The sequence below is a fragment of the Somniosus microcephalus genome, unplaced genomic scaffold, assembly GCF_052327205.1.
Source record: "Somniosus microcephalus isolate GS21.2 unplaced genomic scaffold, FLI_Smic_1.0 unresolved_chr1, whole genome shotgun sequence".
Taxonomy (NCBI): domain Eukaryota; kingdom Metazoa; phylum Chordata; class Chondrichthyes; order Squaliformes; family Somniosidae; genus Somniosus; species Somniosus microcephalus.
Genome location: NW_028225179.1, coordinates 133,570,187 through 133,592,141, shown reverse-complemented (window position 1 = coordinate 133,592,141; position 21,955 = coordinate 133,570,187). Strand labels below are relative to the sequence as shown.

The window sequence follows — 21,955 nt, the reverse complement described above, 5'->3', positions numbered from 1 at the left end:
GAAAAAATTCTCCTCATCTCAGTCCTAAATGGCCGACCCCTTATTCTGAGACTGTGACCCCATGTTCTAGATTCCCCAGCGAGGGGAAACATTTTCTCAGCATTAACCCTGTCAAGCCCCTTAAGAATTTTATATGTTTCAATGAGATCACCTCTCATTCTTCTAAACTCGAGGGAATATAGGCCTAGTCTATTCAATCTCTCCTCATAGGGCAATCCCCTCCTCCCGGGAACCAGGCTAGGGAATTTTCGTTGCACTCCCTCTAAGGCAGGTATGTCTTTCCTTAGGTAAGGAGACCAGAACTGTACACAGTACTCCAGGTGTGGCCTCACCAATGCCCTGTATAATTGTAGTAAGGCTTCTTTACTCTTATACTCTAATCCCTTTGTAACAAAAGCTAACATACTATTTACTTTCCCAATTGCTTGCTATACCTGCATGTTAACTTTCTCTGATTCATGTACAAGGACACCCAAGGTCCATCTGAATGCAAACATTTCCCTGTCTCTCACCAGTCAAAAAATATTCAGCTTTTTTGTTTTACCTACCAAAGTGGATAACTTCACACTCCCCCACATTGTATTCCATTTGCCATGTTCTTGCCCACTCAATCAACCACTCCCTGTCTCTCTGCAGTCTCTTTGCGTCCTCCTCACAGCTTACTTTCCCACCTAATATTGTAGCATCAGCAAACTTGGATATGTTACACTCAGTCCCTTCATCTAAGTAATTAATATAGATTGTAAATAGCTGAGGACCAGCACAGATACTCCCAGTACCCCGCTACTTACAGCCTGCCAACCCGAAAAAGTCCTGTTTTTCGGGTTGAAGGGAGATTAACAAGAGGCAAAGAGGACACGATGGCATAAAGGCAATGAGGCCCATTGTGCCAACCAGGGCAGCAACATGCACACAATGGTGGTGGCAGGAATGAAGAGACAGACACTTCATGTGACAGTAACATCACGCAGGATACATCAGAGCAACTAATGCGATGACACCAAGACCAGCAGCCATTCAGCAAACGGTGAGTTTACACATTGCAGTAGCAATTACCCCATCCTTGGTGCAAAGATTCACGACACTTTTTCAGTCCGAACCTTCTTTCAGACTGAAGCCGCTACCCCGAGGTCCGTTCGCAGTACATACCAGGTGCCTGATGTCCGTGATCAGCAATACAATGCCAGACATCTCCAAGAGTCTCCATAGTTGTCGCCAGGTCTACAGGACAGAGACAGGGGAAGAATGAATAAAAAACTGCCATAATGATGCAAGGAATAGATGACTGTCAGGGACAGAGTACATTCTCTGCATGGAGACATGTCGAAACATTTCAAGTCATGTTCCAACTACAATGGTACACAGAGAAAAACAAATGCACGAGTACACAACCACCACCCGACCCATTCCACCAGGCACCACCCGACCCATTCCACCAGGCAGCACCTGACCCATTCCACCAGCCACCACTCAGCCCATTCCACCAGGTGGCACCCAACAAACCCTCCCTCCAGATATTAGCTCTCCTGTGCATTTCCAGCTCAGCTACGTCCTTCCTATAGCAAGGGTTCCAGAACTCCACAATATACCCTAGGTACGGCAGGGTAACCTCCTTCGATCTACACTCTGATTCCTCCCAATCCCTCTCCTCACTCTCTTCATGACAATTTCAAATTATTCATCCCTCGTCACTGACTCCCCAACCAGAGGAAACAGTCTTTCTCTCTTCACTCTATCAAGACCCTGCATAATTTCATAAACCACCCCAAATCACCCCTGCTCCAGTAGAAATAGCCCCAGTATCTTTTGTCTTGCAGTGGAGACGTTCAACCGAAGCCCCATCTACCCTCTCAGGAGGACATAATCCCATGGCATGATTCCGAAGAAGAGCAGGGGGGAGGTTTGCACCGGTGTCCTGACCCATGTTAATCCCTCAACCAACATCAATAAAAACATTATCTGGTCATTATCCCAATGCTGATTGTGGGAGCTTGCTGTGCACAGATTGGCTGCCGTGTTTCCTACATTACAACAGTGACTATGCTTCAAAAAGTACTCCATTGGCTGTAAAGTGCTTTTTGATATCCTGAGATCATGAAAGGTGCTGTATAAATGCAAGTTCTTTCTTATCTCAAGTGTTCCACCTATCTATAGCTTCCTACACCTAGCATCATCTCAGTGACTGTTATCTGCGACGGCCACTCTCCTCACCTCCAAGTTGTGCTTGAAGTAACTGAGTTTCACAGGATCAAATGTGCTGTAAATCTTATCCAGGTATTCGCGGAACGCCTTCCCCTCCTGCACCAGAATCTGCTCCTTCGTCATTGCGCAATTCCAAGGAGAACATTTTGGAAAATTCAACACTGGGCACGAGAGAGAGAAAAACAATCATCTAAAAGCACAACTTACAAAAAGCAACATCTGTCTTACAGATGCTGTACTTCGCCTGGTGGTGAAGGTCTAAAACCCAGCACCACAGAAAGGACACAGGTTTGGTTCCCCAGTGAGTTACATCCAGCAGGAATCTCCCTTCAAGGTAAATCAAGCACTGGGGTACATTTCTAGAGGGATAGAATTGAAAAGCCTCTTGTTAAACTTCTATCAAACCTTGGTTAGATCACACTTGGAGTACTGTGAACAGTTCTGGTCTCCATAATTATAAAAAGGATGTAGAGACAGTGCAGAAGGTGCAAAAAAGATTCACAAGGATGATCCCAGAACTGAGAGGATGTACATATCAGGACAGCCTGAACAGGCTGGGCCTTTCCTAGAGACAGCTGAGGGGTGACCTGATAGAGGTCATGAAGATTATGAAAGGTTATGATAGAGTAGAAGACTAGAGGTCATAAATATTCAGATAATCACTAATAAATCCAATAGGGAACTCAGGAGCAACTTCTTTACCCAAAGAGTGGTAAGAATGTGGAACTCTCTACCACAAGGTGTAGTTGGGGCAAATACCACAGATACATTTAAGGGGAAGCTACATATGCACATGAGGGAGAAACAAATATGTTGATAGGGTTCGATGAAGAGGGGTGGGAGGAGGCTCGTGTGGACCATAAACGCAGCATAGACCAGTTGGGCCAAATGGCCTGTTTCTGTGCTGTACATTCTTTTAATTCTAAGTAAAGAAAGCACTTGCATTTTATATGGCACCTTTCACGACCTCAGGATGTCTCAAAGTGCTTCACAGACAATGCAGTACTTTTGAAGTGGTCGTCACTATTCTAAATTAGGAGATGCAGCAGCCATTTGCACACAGCAAGCTCCCAATGTGATAATGACCAGATAATCTGTTTTTAGTGATGTTTGTCGAGGGATCAATAATGGCCAGGAGACCGGGGAGAACTCCCTTGCTCTTCTTCCAAATAGTGTTGTGGGATCTTTTACGTCCACCAGCTATTGCAGATGGAGCCTCAGTTTAACGTCTCATCTGAGGGACGGCTCCTCCGACAGCGCAGCACTCCCTCGAATTGTCAGCTGAGATTATGTGCTCAAGTCTCTGGAGAGGAGCTTGAACACACAACCTTCTGACTCAGAGGCAAGAGTGGTTCCCACTGAGCTACAGTTAACTCCTAGGTAGGGGGAAGGCCGAAGGACATCCTGACTGGTCGCGTCTAATAATCAGCTAGTTGCCCAGTCAGTTCCAGTGATGTAAATGTAATTCATTTGGACTGGGAAAAGCACAGTGATAATTGACGTTGGGGGGAGGGTAAAAGAAGTACACTGTGTGCTGCAGTTATCCCTGGATTTAAATCCAGTCCAGAATGATAAGGGTGAAAGTCTCCAATGTCTTCTGAGTTCAAGGGAAATGACTCTTGGTTCCCTCAACCCACATCCTTTTGGGCAGGGCCCACAACACACAGCTGGCTTTATTACTGCATTGTCACTCAGAGACTACAGGACGGCTTAATGTCAGACTGGTACAACAGGTTCAGTCAAGGCACATAGTTCGGGAAATGTAGAGGGAGCTTTACTCTGTCTCTAACCCGTACCGTGCCTGCCCTGGGAGTGTTTGATGGGTCAGTGTAGAGGGCGCTTTACTCTGTATCTCACTCGTGTTGTAACTGCTCTGGGAATATTTGATGGGACTGTACAGAGGGAGCTTTACTCTGTGTCTAACTTATGCTTTACCTGCCCTGGGAGTGTTTGATGGGACAGTGTAGAGGGAGCTTTACTCTGTATCTAACCCATGCTGTACCTGCCCTGGGAGTGTTTGATGGGACAGTGTAGAGGGAGCTTTACTCTGTGTCTAACCCATGCTTTACCTGCCCTGGGAGTGTTTGTTGGGACTGTACAGAGAGAGCTTTACTCTCTATCCAACTAAGCTTTGGCAGTGCTTGATGCTGACGCTGGGTACCTGAAATAGGAAGTGCTCCAGATCTCTGTGCCTACGTCCTTCACAGTGTTGAGGGTAAAGTTAACCAATTTTGTTTGTTTAAATTATTAATCCATGTTGCCAAAAACATCTGTGGTGACATTGTCCCTGCTGTGGGCGAGGGTTATGGGGCTCCTGCCGTAGCGGCTGCTGTTGGTGACAGGGCAGTTTTTACAGTGTGTGATGTCAGCAATGCCAGTCACAGAAACGCTGATCACTGCGGAATGTGAACAATCCAGGTTTTCTGTGAAGCGAGCGACAGCCCCAGGCCAGAGCTGGAGGGAACGGCCAGAAACCTGCTCTACCCAGCACGGGTCTGCTGACCCCCCTTTCAACTGGCCACTGCCCATTAACCCTGGGACAGCACCGTCCATTCTTGAGGATTTCCTCCACTCTTCTCCTGAAGGCGCTGGGGTGCAGTTCCACGGTGGAATAAGGAGCGGGAATCCTGGCTGAACTCCGCCCCCCCACCACTCCACACCTCCTCCTCTAGCCCAGGGGTCAGTCAGGCTAATTATAATGACCTCACCACCACCAGCAGAGATCAGCGAACTCAGCACAGGCCGGAGCACGAACCTGGGGCCTTCCTGGTCTGTGTCACTCAGTTCCAGACCTTGAGCCATCAGGGGTGTTATTTTAAAAACCAAATAAGTGATATTATAAGCTCCACATTCCTCTATCCCTAGTAATAGTTGTGAATGTTTTATTTAACTTTGACAAAGTGTCTGCTTTCCTCCCATCCCAGTGTGTTGTCCAGGCTCAGAGGTCACCCAGACATCCAATGGGACCAGCCAGGTGGAACGGGACTGTACAGGGGAGATTTAAGAAGTCCCACTCCAGAGACTTTAACACATAATCCAGGCTAACACTCCCAGTGCAGTACTGAGGGAGTGCTACACTATCAAAGGTGCCATCTTATGGGACGTTAAACCAAGGCCCCGTCTGCCTTCTCAGGTGGGTATAAACGATCCCATGCCACGATTCAAAGAACAACAGGAGAGATTTCCCAGTGTCCTGGTCAACATTCCTCCCAAAACTGATACCAACAAAAACACATTACGTAGTCATTTAACTATTTGCTGTTTGTGGGAGTTTGCTTTGTGCGAATTGGCTGTCTTATTTCCTACATTACAACAGTGACGACACTTTAAAATACTTCACTGGCTGTGATGCGATTTGGGAGGTCCTGAGGAGGTGGAAGAAGTTCTTTCTTTCATTAAGAGTTGACCACAGTGTCGGTTCCCTCACCTGAAGAGCATGGAGCCAGGTTTACTGAAATCAATCGCACAACTTGCTACGGTGGAATCTGAACCCTCAACATCTGGGTTGTTGGCCTGATGTCATCACCGTTGTACTACGCTACCCTACTGCCTGTGGGGGAAGCTCTTTCCCTCCCCCACTCTGCACAGCAGCAGGACCAAGATCAGTAACTCATTATAAAGGCTGACAAACCAACATCAACTTGCATTTATATAGCGCCTTTAACGTATTAAACGTCCCAAGACATGTCACAGGAGTGTATGAGACAAAAATTTACACCAAGCCAATGGAGGAGATAATAAGACTGGTGATCAAACGCTTGGTCAAAGAGGTAGGTTTTAAGCAGCGTCTTAAAGGAGAGAGAGGTAGAGGTGGAGAGGTTTGGGGGAGAGATTTCCAGAGCTTAGGGCCTAGATTTAGGTGTCAGCCGTGACTCTGTGGGTAGCACTCTCACATTTGAGTCAGAAGGTTGTAGGTTCGATTCCCACTCCAGGGACTTGAGCACAATATCTAGGCTGACATTGAAGTGGAGTACTGAGGGAGCGCTGCACTGTCGGAGGTACCGTCTTTCAGATGAGGCGTTAAACTGAGGTCCCGTCTGCTCTCTCAGGCAGAAGTAAAAGATCTCGCGGCACTATTTCAAAGAGCTGGGGAGTTCTCCCTCAACCAACATCGCTGATTGTCTGGTGATTATCACATTACCGTTTGTGGGAGCTTGCTGTGAGCAAAATTGGCTGCTGCATTTTCCGACATTACAACAGTGACTGCACTTCAAAAGTACTTCATTGGCTGTAAAGCACTTTGGAACGTTCTGGGCTGGTAAAAGGCGCTATATAAATGCAAATTCTTTCCTTTAGACAGCTGAAGGCAAGGCCACCAATGGTGGGGTGAAGGAAACGGGGCGAATGTTAAACTTCAACCTAAAGCTGTTAAATGGAATCCAGCAACATCGGCCCTGTTGGGAATGTCCGCAATTGAACTTTTAAAAAAACCTTAATAAGAACATAAGAACATAAGAAATAGGAGCAGGAGTAGGCCAATTGGCCCCTCGAGCCTGCTCCGCCATTCAATAAGATCATGGCTGATCTGATCCTAACCGCCAATCCACTATCACAGAACCATCTCCTGAATCTAACAGAATTAGACACATGAAATAGGAGCAGGATCAGGCTACACGGCCCCTGGGCCCGCTCCGCTACCCACAGGGCCATGACCGATCCGAACCTAGACTCATGTCCAAATTCCTGCCCGCTCCCCGTAACCCTTAATTCCCTTTACTTCTAGGAAACTGTCTATTTCTGTTTTAAATTTATGTAATGATGTAGCTTCTACAGCTTTTTGGGGCAGCATATTCCATGGACCTACCACCCTCTTAGTGAAGTAGTTCCTCCTCATCTCAGTTTTGAAAGAGCAGCCCCTTATTCTAAGACTATGCCCCCTAGTTCGAGTTTCACCCATCATCGGGAACATCTTCCCCGCATCCACCCGATCCGACCCCTTCACAATCTTATATGTTTCAATAAGGTCGCCTCTCATTCTTCTGAACTCCAATGAGTAGAGTCCCAATCTACTCAACCTCTCCTCATATGTCCATCCCCTCATCCCCGGGATTAACCGAGTGAACCTTCTTTGTACTGACTCGAGAGCAAGTATGTCCTTTCTTAAGTATGGACACCAAAACTGTACGCAGTATTCCAGGTGCGGCCTCACCAATACCTTGTACAACTGAAGCAATACCTCCCTATTTTTATATTCTATCCCCCTAGCAATGAAAGCCAACATTCCATTGGCCTTCTTAATCACTTGCTGCACTTGCATACTAACCTTTTGAGTTTCGTGCACCAGGACCCCCAGATCCCTTTGTACTTCAGTACTTTCCAGTTTCTTGCCATTAAGATAATAACTTGCTCTACGATTTTTCCTGCCAAAGTGCATAACCTCACACTTTCCAGTATTGTATTCCATCTGCCAAATCTCTGCTCACTTACTTAGCCTGTCGATGTCCCCTTGCAGGTTTTTTATGTCCTCCTCACTCACTACTTTCCCTCCCATCTTAGTATCATCTGCAAACTTTGATATGTTACACTCGGTCCCCTCCTCCAAATCGTTAATATAGATTGTAAAGAGTTGGGGACCCAGCACTGACCCCTGCGGAACAGCACTAGTTACTGATTGCCAGTCTGTGAATGAACCATTTATCCCAACTCTCTGCCTTCTGTTAGATAGCCAATCCTCTATCCGTGCCAGAATATTACCCCCAATCCCGTGATTTTTTATCTTAAGCAATAATCTTTTGTGTGGCACCTTGTCAAATGCCTTTTGGAAGTCTAAATACACTACGTCCACTGGTTCCCCTTTATCCACCCTATATGTTACTTCCTCAAAGAACTCCAGCAAATTTGTCAAACATAACTTCCCCTTCATAAAACCATGCTGACTTTGTCCTATTAAATTATGATTATCCAAATGTCCTGTTACTGTCTCCTTAATAATGGACTCCAAAATTTTACCTACCACAGATGTTAGGCTAACCGGTCTATAGTTTCCAGCCTTGTGTCTACTGCCCTTTTTAAATAAGGGTGTTACATTAGCAGTTTTCCAGTCTGCCGGGACCTTTACCGAGTCCAGGGAGTTTTGGAAAATTATTACCAATGCATCCACAATCCCTACCGCCACTTCCCTCAAGACCCTAGGATGTAAGCCATCAGGTCCAGGTGATTTACCCGCCTTGAGTCCCATTATTTTACCGAGTACCACTTCCTTAGTGATTTTGATTGTGTTTAGCTCCTCCCCCCCTTTAGCCCCCTGTTTGTCCAGTGTTGGGATATTCTTAGTGTCTTCTACTGTAAAGACTGATGTAAAATATTCATTCAGTGTTTTTGCCATCTCCATATTTCCCACCATTAATTTCCCGGTCTCATCCTCTAAGGGACCAACATTTACTTTAGCCACCCTTTTTCTTTTTATATAACTATAAAAACTCTTACTATCTGTTTTTATATTTTTTGCTAATTTACTTTCATAATCTATCTTCCCTTTCTTAATCAATCTTTTTGTTATTTTTTGCTGTCTTTTAAATTTTCCCAATCCTCTATCCTCCCACTAGATTTGGCTACCTTATATGCTCTTGTTTTTAGTCGAATACTATCCTTAATTTCTTTACATAGCCACGGATGGCTGTCTTTTCTTTTACACCCTTTTCTTCTCAGTGGAATATATTTTTTTTGGAAGTTGTAAAATAACTCCTTGAATGTACACCACTGATCATGTATCGTGTTACCCTTTAATCTATTTTCCCAATCCACTCTACTCAATTCTGCTCTCATACCTTCATAGTCTCCTTTATTCAAGCTTAGCACGCTTGTTTGAGATCCAACCTTCTCACCCTCTAATTGAATATGGAATTCAACCATGTTATGGTCACTCATTCCAAGGGGATCCTTTACTAGGACATTTTTAATTAATCCCGTCTCGTTGCACAGGACCAGATCTAAGGTTGCTTGCCCCCTGGTCGGTTCAGTTACATACTGCTCAAGAAACCCATCCCTAATACACTCAATGAACTCATCCTCAAGGCTGCTCTGCCCAATTTGATTTGTCCAATTAATATGATAGTTGAAATCCCCCATAATTAGCGATGTTCCCTTATTACAAGCCTCAACTATTTCCTGATTGATACTCCGCCCAACAGAGTTGCCACTGTTCGGAGGCCTATAGACTATGCCCACTAGTGTTTTTTTCCCCTTATTATTCCTTACCTCCACCCAAACTGTTTCATTTTCCTGATCTTTTGACCCAATATCATTTCTCTGTATTACAGCGATTCCTTCCTTTATTAAAATAGCCACCCCACCTCCCCTTCCTTCCTGCCTGTCCTTCCTGATCGTTAAATAACCTGGTATGTTTAATTCCCAGGCATTGTCACCCTGCAGCCATGTTTCTGTAATGGCCACAAGATCATGCCCATATGTAGTTATTTGTGCCATTACCTCATCTATTTTGTTACGAATGCTACGTGCATTCAGATAGAGAACTTTCAAAGATGTTTTGTGACACTTAGTTCCTGCTTTTGCCCTTTTTATTACTTTACCTTTTACTCCATACCTTCTGCCCCTTCCTGACATGCTCTGGTTTTTAATTTCCCCACTGCTACCTTAGTCTATGACCTTCTCTGTTGTCATTTTTATTATTTGCTCTCTAGGAACCTCCCCCCCACTAGTTAGTTTAAAGCCCTCTCTACAGCCCTAGTTATATGATCTGCCAGGACTCTAGTCCCAGCACTGGCCAAGTGAAGCCGGTCCCAATGGAACAGCTCCCTCCTGCCCCAGTACTGGTGCCAGTGTCCCAGGAAGCAAAACCCATTTCTCCCACACCAGTCTTTGAGCCACGCATTTAACTCTCTAATTTTATTTGTCCTAGCCAAATTCGCTCGTGGCTCAGGTAATAATCCAGAGATTATTACCCTTGTGGTTCTGCTTTTTAATTTGGCCCCTAGCTGCTCAAACTCCCTCAGCAGAACCTCCTTCCTTGTCCTATCTATGTCGTTGGTACCAACATGGACCACGACAACTGAATCCTCCCCCTCCCACTCCAAGTTTCTCTCCAGTCCAGAGGAGATGTCCTTAACCCTGGCACCGGGCAGGCAACACAGCCTTCGGGACTCTCGCTCTCGGCTGCAAAGAACTCTATCTATCCCCCTAACGATACTATCCCCTACCACTACAACATTTCTTTTAACTCCCCCCACTTGAATGGCCCCCTGCTCCACGGTGCTGTGGCCAGGTTGCTCATCCTCCCTGCAGTCCCTGCTCCTGTCCCCACAGGGAGTAAGAGCCTCGAACCTGTTGGACAAGTGCAAGGGCTGCGGCTCCTCCAACACTACCTCCTGGATCCCCGTACCTGCCTCACTTCTAGTCACACCATCATGACCCTGGCCACGGACTACATCTGAATTAATTAATCTAATTGGTGTGACTACCTCGTGATACAGAGTCCAGGTAACTCTCCCCCTCCCTGATGTGTCTCAGTGTTTGAAGCTCGGTCTCCAGCTCTTCAACACGGAGCCGGAGTTCCTCGAGCAGCCAACACTTACTGCAAATGTGATCACCATGAGCATCAATGGTGTTCACCAGCTCCCACATATTGCAGCAGCAACACATCGCCTGATCTCCCATTCTATGTAATTAATTAAATTTATTAATATTATTCTTAAATATCCTCTGCCCCGATTCTGGATGGTGTATATCACACCTTAGAAACTATAAACCAAAGAGATTTAAGCTGAAAAGGGAGAAATACTTACCAACCAATCACTTACCCGCTTTCTGGTGACGTCATACTTGGATTACATTTTAACCTCTCTCCTTCCCTCCGAGTTCAGAGACTGGTGCACCTTACCTGGTCTCTGGGACTTTTATACCCCGCTCTGCCGCTCAGGTTTCCCGCCGACGCTGTGAGACCTTACCTGGTCTCTGGGACTTTTATACCCCGCTCTTCCGCTCAGGATTCCCACCAACGCTCAAACTATTTTATTCATTCCCTGGACAGTAACTGTCGGCCTTTATACAAAATACACCGAGCACAGCCGTCACTCACCAGAGCCGGGCTTGTAAATGTCGACGATGTCTACTTCCAGTTCGGCTTCTGGAATGGGCTCCACCATTTTCTCCTGCATGACCTTCTTCCTTCGCTCGATCTCCTCTCGGCTCTCTTTATCGAAATGCAGCCGGAACCTGAGCAACACAGACAAGGGGTGGGGAGGGGGGGATGTACTTAGCTGAGAGAAGACTTTTTTACACAACAATCTTAGACGTACAGTAAGTAGACCGCGTGTGGCGGAGTTGATCGGTAAATGGGGGCCTCAGTTTCTGATTTATAGCACAGTCCCGCTCTGAGGTGTCTGCTGCTGGCTCCTGGACTCAACCACTGAGGAGGACAATAACAAAGAAACGCAACAGATTTTGAAGGAAGGAAGTGGATAGAAGTTCACACCTACAGCGACAGATTGGAGTTATACTGCACCCGACTTCAAGTTGATTTGTGTCAAGATCCTGCAAATAGATGGTGGTGGGGAGGGGGGAAGGGGGCAGTTCTTCAGTCAGTTGGCTTTAGTGCACGCTGAACTCAGATTGGGACCTGAATGTTCACGATTACATCTTTAGCAATTTCAGGAAATGCCATTACGAGAACGCACTCCTTCGTAAGGCTGGTTTTTACAATGAAGAATGCGCCAGCGCAGAGGCGGCAGCACAAGAAAAATAATAGGATAAATATCACTGCGGGATGAACTGGCTGGTTGTTCCACCAACATGCCTGGGGACACACCTCAAGCGAGCTCCCAATCTCCCCAGGGGACAGGGTTGATGAAGAGAAAGGGGAACAGAAACTGCATGGAATAGGAGACATTCCCCCTCCCCAGCCAACTCTTGCCCCTCCTTGTGCCCAGGTCAGAACCGGACTGACACAATCAACCTGCCAACTCCCTGTCCGCAAAATGGTGGTCAGCGTGGAATCATACAGCACCGAGGGAGGCCATTTGACCCATTGTGCCTGTGCCAGCTCTATGATAGAGCTATCAATTAATCCCACCCCACCCCTGCCCTTCCCCCAGAGCCCTGCAAATGTTTTATCCTTCAAGTATTTATCCAATTCCCCTTTCGAAAGTTACTATTGAATCTGCTTCCACCGCCCTTTCAGGCAGTGCATTCCAGATCACAACAACTCGCTGTGTAAAAAATTCTCCTCCTTTCCCCCCGCCCCCGCCCCAGGTTCTTTCAGTAATGCCAAACCCACCGGCTCAATAATCAGGAGACAAACACTTAAAAATGGAACAAATATTGCGTTTCCAGACTCAACTGACATTGGAAAGATGCAGAACTATTGCTGAGCATTATCCATAGTTTGGGTGGATGTAGTATTAAAGTTTCACCATTAAGGGCTTCACTGAAAACCTAGCAGCAGCCAGGATCCGCCCTTCCCCTGCTGGGAGAGAGGCAAAGATCCTTCGGTTTTCCTCACCTGTTCGGGTCGTATCCCTGTTCTCCCGCTTTCCATGGTGTCGGCTGCTGACTGATTTTCCCCACCTACAAGGAGAACGACTCGCTGTCCGACGTGTCCGTCTGCTCCTCCTGGCGGTGGTGACTCCCGCTCCGGCTGTGGGAGCTACGACCTCCCGCCATCGGGTAAAGCTGAAAGAGATTGTCGAGGCCCCGCGAGCTGGTCATTGTGCGAGTGACAAGTGAGGCGCTGCGGACAGAGACACCAGAATAGCCTGTTGCCCCAATCTGCGAGCTCCGTCCTCAACAATAACTGGCATTTATACAGCACCATTAACACAGTAAAACATCCCAAGGAGCTTCACAGGAGCGATTATCAGACACACATTTGAGACCAGACCATATATGGAGATATTAGGACAAGTGGCCAAAAGCTTGGTCAAAGAGGTAGGTTTTAAGGAGCGTCTTAAAGGAGGAGAGAGAGCGGTAGAAAGGGTTAGGGAGTGAATGCCAGAGCTTAGGACCTAGGCAGCCGAAGGCGTGGCTGCCAATGGTGGGGCGATGAAAATCGGGGATGGGCAAGAGGCCAGAATTGGAGGAGCGCAGAGATCTCAGGGGGATTTGAAAGCAAGGATGAGAGTAGTTTTATGCAGCATTATTTAAAATAAAGTTCTGCCGATTCTTTCCCTTCTTCCTCTGAAGGTGTTGGCTCTTGCAGGTTCTGCACATGGGGACAGTCGGCCATTCAGCCCCTCAAGTCTACTCCGCCATTCTACTAGATCATGGCTGATCTGTATTTTAAGGTGTGGAGATGCCGGAGTTGGACTGGGGTGGACAAATGTAAGAAGTCACACAACACCAGGTTATAGTCCAACAGCTTTATTTGAAATCAGAAGCTTTCGGAGCGCTGCTCCTTCTTCAGGTGAAATGGAGAAATGCATAAAGACACCGCTTATATAGTCAGAGAATCATGTCAGATGTTTACAGGTAACCTTTCCAACTGCCATTTATCACACCTCGGCAGAGAGATAATCACAGCAGTCAAAGGTGTGAATGGTTTCCAAATGGTGTATTTTAACTCCATTTACCCGCTTTGGTTCGTAACCCTTAATACCCTTGCCGAACAGAAAATCTATCAATCTCAGTTATAAAATTTTCAATTGGCCCCCAGCTTCAACAGGTTTCTGGGAGCGAGAGTTCCAGATTTCCACTGACCTTTGTGTGAAGAAGTGCTGCCTGACATCACCCCTGAACGGCCTGGCTGTAATTTGAAGGCTGTGCCTCCTTGGTCTGGACTCCCCCCACCAGAGGAAACAGTTTCTCTCTGGCCACCCTATCAAATCCATTAACCATCTTAAACACCTCAAAAAAGACCAATTAGATTTGGTGCAGACCAAAATCTCATTTCTGTTGGCGGGACCTTGGGTGCAAATTGGCCGCCGCCTTATCTCCAGAACCACAGTGACGACACATCAAAAGTACTTCAGTGGCTGTAAGGCGTTTTGGGACGCCCTGAGGTGGTGTAAGGCGCTATATAAATGCTAATTCTTTGTATTACAGGCTCAGGATCGGGTTTACCTACAATTTGTCTTCTCTATTGTTGAACAGCCGGCTGATGCTCCTTGCCTAGGACCACACATGCAGAATGACCACTTGGACGAGGGACTGAGGAGACTGCAGTGCTTAGAGTACCGCACCCCAACAAAGGATCGGCTCCTTTAGAACAGGACAGGAGAACATCGGGAAATAAACTTTTACAAATCAGAGGGGGAGGGACATTTTTGATGAACTCAGCCGGGGAATCTCAGCCACCTCACTCCCTCTGCTACCGAGCGGCACCGCGTCACAGTGTTGCCCCGCCCCCAACAATGGTCAGCTGACGTCATCGAACTCGGTCCGCCCCAGGGATTGAACCGACCAACCGAGCCACCAGGAGAGCTCTTCAATGTAACACAAGGGGGAAAGGGGGAAGAGAGAGAGAGAAGCGGGATAGAACACCGCTGAAGTCAGGCTGCTCCAATCAGTGCCCGAGGTTTTCAGCCATTTTTGGCAGGTTCGAATGACCTGATGTTGACTCTCTCTGATTCCACCAACAGTGACAGGCACCAACTGGACTGTTTTCTCCGTGCCTTTCCCCCATGGCAGTCACAGTGGATACATTTAGCTGCCCTACACGTTATCTGTGTGACTTTCAATACATGAACGGCAGGAATTTGTATTTCTGTGCTGGAGTGCTTCAAGGGGAGGCATCATTTCAGATGGCGCGCACTCATTTATTTTTGTCCTTTCCGAACATTACCCCCTCCTCTCTTGCAGCTGCACCTTTCTCCTGGGGAATGGTCACCTTCTAGTGCCTCACCAACGCGGCCTGTTCTTGGTGCGTGAACCCAGAACGCCGAGTGCCTTCAGGCTGCTCGACTGATTGGGACATCAGGGCCATGCCCGATCCTGCCCACCCCCGATATCCACACGCACCACATCCAGCAGGGGTTCGCTGGCTGGCAGTCGGAAGAGGGTAGTCTGGCTGACTAGCCCTACCCCAGCCCTAGCGTTAGTCTGGCCGAGACCAGGCTGACTCAGCACAGGCGTGGACTCAAACCTGGGACCTTCTAGCCTGTGGGCTGGCTCAGCTACACGCTGCTTGTAACACGAGTCAGCGGCGGACCTTTTACAACATTCTTTCAGTAAAAGGTGGGTTGTGCTGCAATGTAAACAATGACTGTCCAACAAACACTGTCCCTATATTACAAAGAACATTTTTCAATTCACAAGCTCTATATTTTCAAAGGTTTACACAATTTTCCCACAAAATTGTTGTGTTTTGGCCCTTCTGAGCGGTTCATGTTTTGCTCCATTTTTATTGTTCTATTATTGTCTGATTTGAAAACATACGGTTTTTCCATTTACTTTACTCGGATTTGAACAGCAAACCCTTGCCTCTGGCTTCCCAAGAAACCTGCCCTGCATCCTGATCAAGCCAAGTGTCACACTTGTCTATTACAGTCAGACACAGCCAGACAGAGAGACGGACACAGAGACAGACACAGAGAGACGGACACAGAGAGACAGAGACAGACAGACGGACACAGAGAGACAGAGACAGACAGACGGACACAGAGAGACAGAGACAGACAGACGGACACAGAGAGACAGAGACAGACAGACGGACACAGAGAGACAGAGACAGACAGACGGACACAGAGAGACAGAGACAGACAGAGAAACCGCGCGTCAAATATCACGGCGAGAAATGCTCCGATCGTTTTGGGGGAACTTTTATTGTAAATAGGGGACACCTGGATGAAGGTGGGGGTGAATTTACTCGGGGGACGTCCCGTTCTACTGCTGTAACCTTGGCAGAAACCCCGCTAACAAAGATAGCGATTGACTTCAAGGGAGATCATAATCGGGCAGGGGGTGTAAAATAAACGTTGCACCCCATCCTGTCAGTTTCCCAACTGGTGAGTTTGGTTAAAATTGCCCCCAAAGACCCCGTTCAATCCCAAACTACTCCAGTTTCCCTTTCAGAAGCCTCCCACTGGAAACCTATTAGATAGAAAGGGTGATGAATGAAGGGGTTCGGCTTGGTCAGGACATTGGGCCTGTTTGTTTACTCGAGGCAGGACCTTGACAAGAGGGAGATAACTGGCCCCACCCTTGAGCGTGAGGTGTTTAAGATGCTTAAAGGAGTTCATAGGTTAGACAGAGAGAGAAACTAGTTCCTCTGTTGGGGAGATTCCAGAACAAGGGAGCATAACCTTAAAATTAGAGCGATGCTGTTCATGGGTGATGTCTGGAAGCACTTCTTCACACAAAGAGTAGTGGAAATCTGGAACTCTCTCCCCCAAAACTGTGGAGGCTGGGGATCAATTGGAAATGTCAAGACTGAGATTGATAGATTTTTGTTAGTTAAGGGTATTAAGCGATATGGAAGCAAACCGGTTGATGGAGTTCAGATACAGATCAGCCACAACCTAATAGAATGGCGGAACAGGCTCGAGGGGCTGAATGGCCAACTCCTGTTCCAGCGTTCCTGTGTCATAAACCCAACCCCCACAGTCAGAAGGACAATTCCAACATGCATTACATTCTCCCTTCCATCAGTTCCTTTAAAAGGCTGTAAATTAGCCGTCAGTCTTCTATACTCGAGGGAATACAAGTCTAGTGTGTGCAACCTGTCCTCATAATTTAACCGTTTTTGTCCCATTATCATCCTGGTGAATCTGCGCTGCAAACCCTCCAAGACTAAAATCCCTCTCAGCTCTGTCCAATCAATCCCATAGGTTCAGTTCCTAACACAACTGCAAGCACGAGAAGCCATGTGCCTGCCCCTTTAAGAACCTGAATTGGAATTATTCTAACTCTAATGTCATGATACTGGACAGAACTCAACAACACACATATATATCCCGCTCTTCACCAAATCCTGTCCCAAGCAAAAAAAAAGTGCAATTTTGAGTCCAATTTGTGCCTAGATTTCCGATTGTGCCCAAAATAGAAATTCTACCCTAGTTTTATTAAAGTGCGCTCTACCTCCTCACTCTGTTGAAATAAGACTTTTTTCTCCCACGGGACCCTGCAACTTTTGAAAACCTTAATCTCTCTCAATTTTCTCTTCCCCCCCCCTACCATCCAAACTTGGCATCACCAAGTCACTACTTCCAGATTTACCTGATCTTCTCTCCCATTGCTTTCAACCTCAGTGGTGCCCTAGGCTGTGGGCCTTGGCTCCTTTCACTCAGGGCTTTCAATTAAGAGAAGAGTTTGCCAGAAAACAATGGATTAAGATAGACTTCCACAGGGACTATACTTCAAAAGCTCTTCATTGTCTGATAAACGCTTCGGGATGTCCTGAGGGAGTTAAAGCCGCTACATAAATGCAAGTCGTTGTTTTTTTAATGCATTTCAAACAATACGGGGGTGAAAGTGGATATTCGGTGTTGTTGGAGTTAAGGGACGGGAATATTGTCTGTAAATGCAGAACAATTCCCTCCCTCACACCATCCTCACCTGCACCCTGCACTGGGCCAGAGTCAACAGCCAATCAAAACCTCCTTCCTGATCACAGCCTCCCCCTCGCCCCGCACCCCGCGCTGATGCTCGCTGACGGGCCAATCACAGCCTCCCCTTTTGCGGCTGGGCTTTGCCGCTCGGCTCCAGTTCGTCCTCCAGCCGCCTTCAGTCTCTGTGCAGCGGGGCGCCGCGCTCCTCCGCTCGGCGGCTCCACAACCCCTTCACATCACAGCGAGCCCGGGGCACAAGGGGGGCCCGGGGGTGGGGTCCGGGGAACGGGAGGGTTCACGGCGGGGGGAGCAGCTCCAGTCAAGGCCACAGGCGGGGAATGGGGGAAGATATGAGGCTGGGAGCAGGTGGCGGCCCCTGGGAACAGGTTATTGTCAGAAGCCGTTTGCAGGCAGCCTAATGATTGGGCGGAATCAGCGCAGCGCCGGGATCCGCCTGTTCTTGGACCACAGTCCCAAAGTCTAAAGGCCCCGATGTGTTTCCCTGTGAGAAATGTGGAAGCAGTGAGGAACCCGGGCTTGGACCAGAAGAAGGTTCCTTGATCCAACAATTAATGAGGCCGATTTAAGAACGTAAAAATTAAGAGCAGGAGTCGGCCATTCGGCCCCTTGAACCTGCTTCGCCATTCAATAAGTTCATGGCTGATCTTCCACCTCAACCCCACTTTCCCGTCCAATCCCCACATCCATTGATTCCTCCAGAGTCCAAAGATCTAGCGTTGAATATACTCAACGACTGAGCATCCACTGCCCTCTGGGGTAGGGAATTGTAAAGATTCACAACCCTCTGATGGAAGAAATTCCTTCTCATCTCAGTCCTAATTGGCCGACCCCTTATCCTGAGACTGTACCCCCTGGTTCTGGACTCTCCAGCCAGGGAAAACAGCCTCTCAGCATCTACCCTGTCAACCCCCCTCAGAACCTCATATGTTTCAATGAGTTCACCTCTCATTCTTCTAACCTCCAGAAAGTGTAGGCCCAATTCACTCAATTTCTCCTCACAGGAGACCCTCTCTTCCCATCCCATTGTGATTTGTGACAGGTGAGGTAAAATAATGAAATGAGGAAGGACGTTGTTGTGTCTCCTTGTGTTCTTATTACTATGTAATACAGACACTTTTAACTCATTTTAGTTTGCGACTTTTACTCAGTTGTATTCTTGCTTTTATGCTGTTGCTGCCACGTGTTGCGGAGTGATACAAGATGTCCGACCTTGCACTGCACACTGCCTTTCACAGTGTGCCACATAGCAATATAAATACACTAACCAAAGTAGTTCCATATAATGATGTAACAAGTAGTTCCATTTAATGATGTAATAATATAATAATATATCCCTCTTTCTCAAAAAACTAAAACATGAAATTTAATTTAACTAAAAAATATATTATATCTAAACTATTAAAATACAAAGAATCGTGAGTTTTCTTTTCTTCTTCGCGATATCGCTCAGGTGGTTGGATGATGTCCCTCCATCTTGTGGATTTGGTAGTGGCCATTCCTCTCTGCGGTGTTTTGGTGTGTTCCTCTTTCGTCGTTGTTGTTGCTGTCGCACCTGGCATTGGAGTGTGCATGCTCATGGTTGTTTGATTTGTAGCGCTTATTTCTGGCATTGTACTGCTTGTGGTAGCTGGTGTTGTCAATGTTGCTGATGTTGTCTGCTGCTTAACCAGTTCAGGTGAAGGTCTGATGTGGAGTCTGTTCCATCTGTATTGGTTACCAGGTTCGGTCTCTATGAAGTAGGATCTTGGCGTATCAGCTTATCCAATGACCTTGGCTGGATTCCAGTTTTTCAACACCGGGTCTTGCACATGCACTGATTGCCCATTCAGCAATTCTGGTAGCATCTTTGCATGTTTATCGTAATGTTTGCTTCCTACAACTTGTGCTTCTGCCAGCTTCTATCTGAAGTCCTCCTGGTCCTGGGGAGGATGTATTTTTGCTGGTAGGGTAGTCTTAAACTTCCTCCCATTCAGCAATTCCGCAGGTGATTTCATGTCTGCTTTCAGTGGTGTTGATCTGAGCGATAGGAGGGCAAGGTTTTGGTCTTCCCCCATCTCACTGCTTTTGATGAGAGTTCTCTTGACAGTCTGGATCTGTCTTTCGATGAGCCCATGTCCCCTTGGGAAATGTGGGGATGAGGTTACTATTTTGAACCCATACTTTTCTGCCAGAGCTCTGAATTCACTCGATGTGAACTGGGTTCCATTATCACAGATTACCATTTCCGGGATTCCTTGTTCAGCAAACAAGCTCCTTGCAATTCTGGTGGTAGTTGTGGCTCTCAGATCTTTCATCCTTCTCACAAAAGGAAACTTGGAATAGTAATCTGTCACTATGAGATACCATTCTTGATTGCACATGAAGCGATCTGCCCCAACAGTGTGCCATGGTCTTGACGGTACTTCACTAGGTATCATCTCTTTCTGTTGTGCATTTCTGTATTTCTGGCATATATCACATGCAGAGACCATCTGTTCGATATTTTTGTACATGCCTATCCAGTATACAGCTGATCTGGCTCTCAGCTTGCATTTCTCCATTCCCATGTGGCCTTCATGTATTAGATGGAGAAGTTCTATCTGCATCGTCTTTGGCACGATGATCCTCGATCCAGCAAGGAGAATACCATCTTCTATTGCGATATCATCTCTAATCGTCCAGTATTGACGAATTGTCGCCTGTACCTGCTGGATTCTCTCCGGCCACCCCTGTATCACTTGTGTGAGTAGTTGCAATTCCTCATCTTTGCTAGTCTCATCTCTGATTTGACTGAGCTTTGTAGGGGTAACACTCACTAGGTGGTGGATTTTTACTGTTAGGCCCTCCACCTCCTGTTTCTCATATGTTGACAATCGAGACAACGCATCTGCTAGTACCATATCCTTTCCTGGCTTATATTTAAGCGTGAAGTCGTAGCTTTGGAGCCTTAGAAGTAGTCTTTGCAGTCTTGTAGGTGCTTTGCACAGATTCTTCTTGTAGATCTGTTCTAGTGGACGATGGTCACTCTCTATTGTAAACTGCCTTCCATACAGGTATGTATGGAATTTCTCACATCCATACACTACTGCTAATAGTTCTCTTTCTATGTTGGTGTATCTCGTCTTGGCTGACGTCAAGGCCTTTGATGCGAAAGCTATTGACTTTCCTTCCTGCACAAGAGCTGCCCCATGTCCTCTGGTAGAAGTGTCTATTTGTAGAGTGACTGGTTTTCTTCTGTCATAATATGACAGACTTGTTTCTTTGCACAACAGTTCTTTAAGTTGTTTGAAATTCCTTTCATGTGATTCAGAACACTGGTATTCGGTGTCTTCTTTCATTAGCTGTCTGAGATTTGTTGTATGTTCCGACATGTTTGGGATGAAAGAACTCATGTACTGGACCAAGCCGAGGTAACTCCTCAGCTCTTTCTTATCTTTGGGTGGTTTCATTTCAGCAATTGCCGCAATCTTCTCAGGACTTGGCTTGACTCCCTCTGGTGTGTAAATCATACCGAAGAATTGGCATTCCTTGACTTTAACTATGCACTTATCGGCATTTAACTTGATGCCAGCCTTCCTGGTATGCTCCATGGCCTCATGTAGGTGCATGTCATGGTCTCTTTCATCTGCTCCATAGATCTGAATATCATCAGCTATTCCTATAGCTCCTCCACAGCCTCTGTATGTCTCGTCTACTTTCTGTTGAAAGATATCTTGACTGACCTTTAACCCGAATGGTAGCCGCAGGAATTTGTAATGCCCAAATGGTGTGTTGAATGTTGTCAGTGTTGTTGATTCCTCATCCAACTTCACGTTCCAATATCCATTTCTGGCATCTAGTTTTGAGAAAACCTTGGCTCCTGCCAGTGATGGTGTAATCTCCTCTAGCGTTGGGGTGGGATAGTGGTCCCTCTTTATCGCCTGGTTTAGATAAACATATTCTGAGATGCCCGTTTAGCTTTTCTCGTACCACAATTGAGTTTACCCAGTCTGTGGGTTCAGTGACCTTTACGATCACTCCCTTTTCTTCCATCTCCTTTAGCTCTCTTTCAAGCTTTGTCTTCAGCTCGATGGGTACTTTTCGTGGAGCATGGATAACGGGCTTTACCTCTGGATCAATGGTGATGTGGTATTGGAAATCTCCGAAACATCCCACTGTATCATCGAATCATTCCGGATACATGCTTATCAAGTCTTTCTTACTCTTGATTTGTGGGCGATTCTCCAGCGGGGTGTTGCTGTCTATCCTCAGTGACGTTTCCGTCAGCTCGTGATTCACTGAGATCAATCTCAACTTCTCGCAGCTGTTTAATCCCA

The 21,955-nt window shown here is 46.7% G+C and overlaps 1 protein-coding gene across 1 annotated transcript in view; it reads right to left on the bottom strand.

Annotated features, from left to right (window-relative positions):
* LOC147095880 (guanine nucleotide-binding protein-like 1) overlaps positions 1-15,076 on the bottom strand; it is a 176,426-nt gene extending 161,350 nt beyond the window's left edge. Inside the window, exons 1-3 of the mRNA XM_085973734.1 lie at positions 14,996-15,076; positions 11,457-11,566; positions 11,237-11,373 (exon numbers count right to left, since the gene is read on the bottom strand). Of these exons, the coding sequence (XP_085829860.1) occupies positions 11,237-11,373; positions 11,457-11,566; positions 14,996-15,076 (328 nt within the window). The remainder of the gene's footprint in view (positions 1-11,236; positions 11,374-11,456; positions 11,567-14,995) is intronic.
* Positions 15,077-21,955: the final 6,879 nt, after the last annotated feature.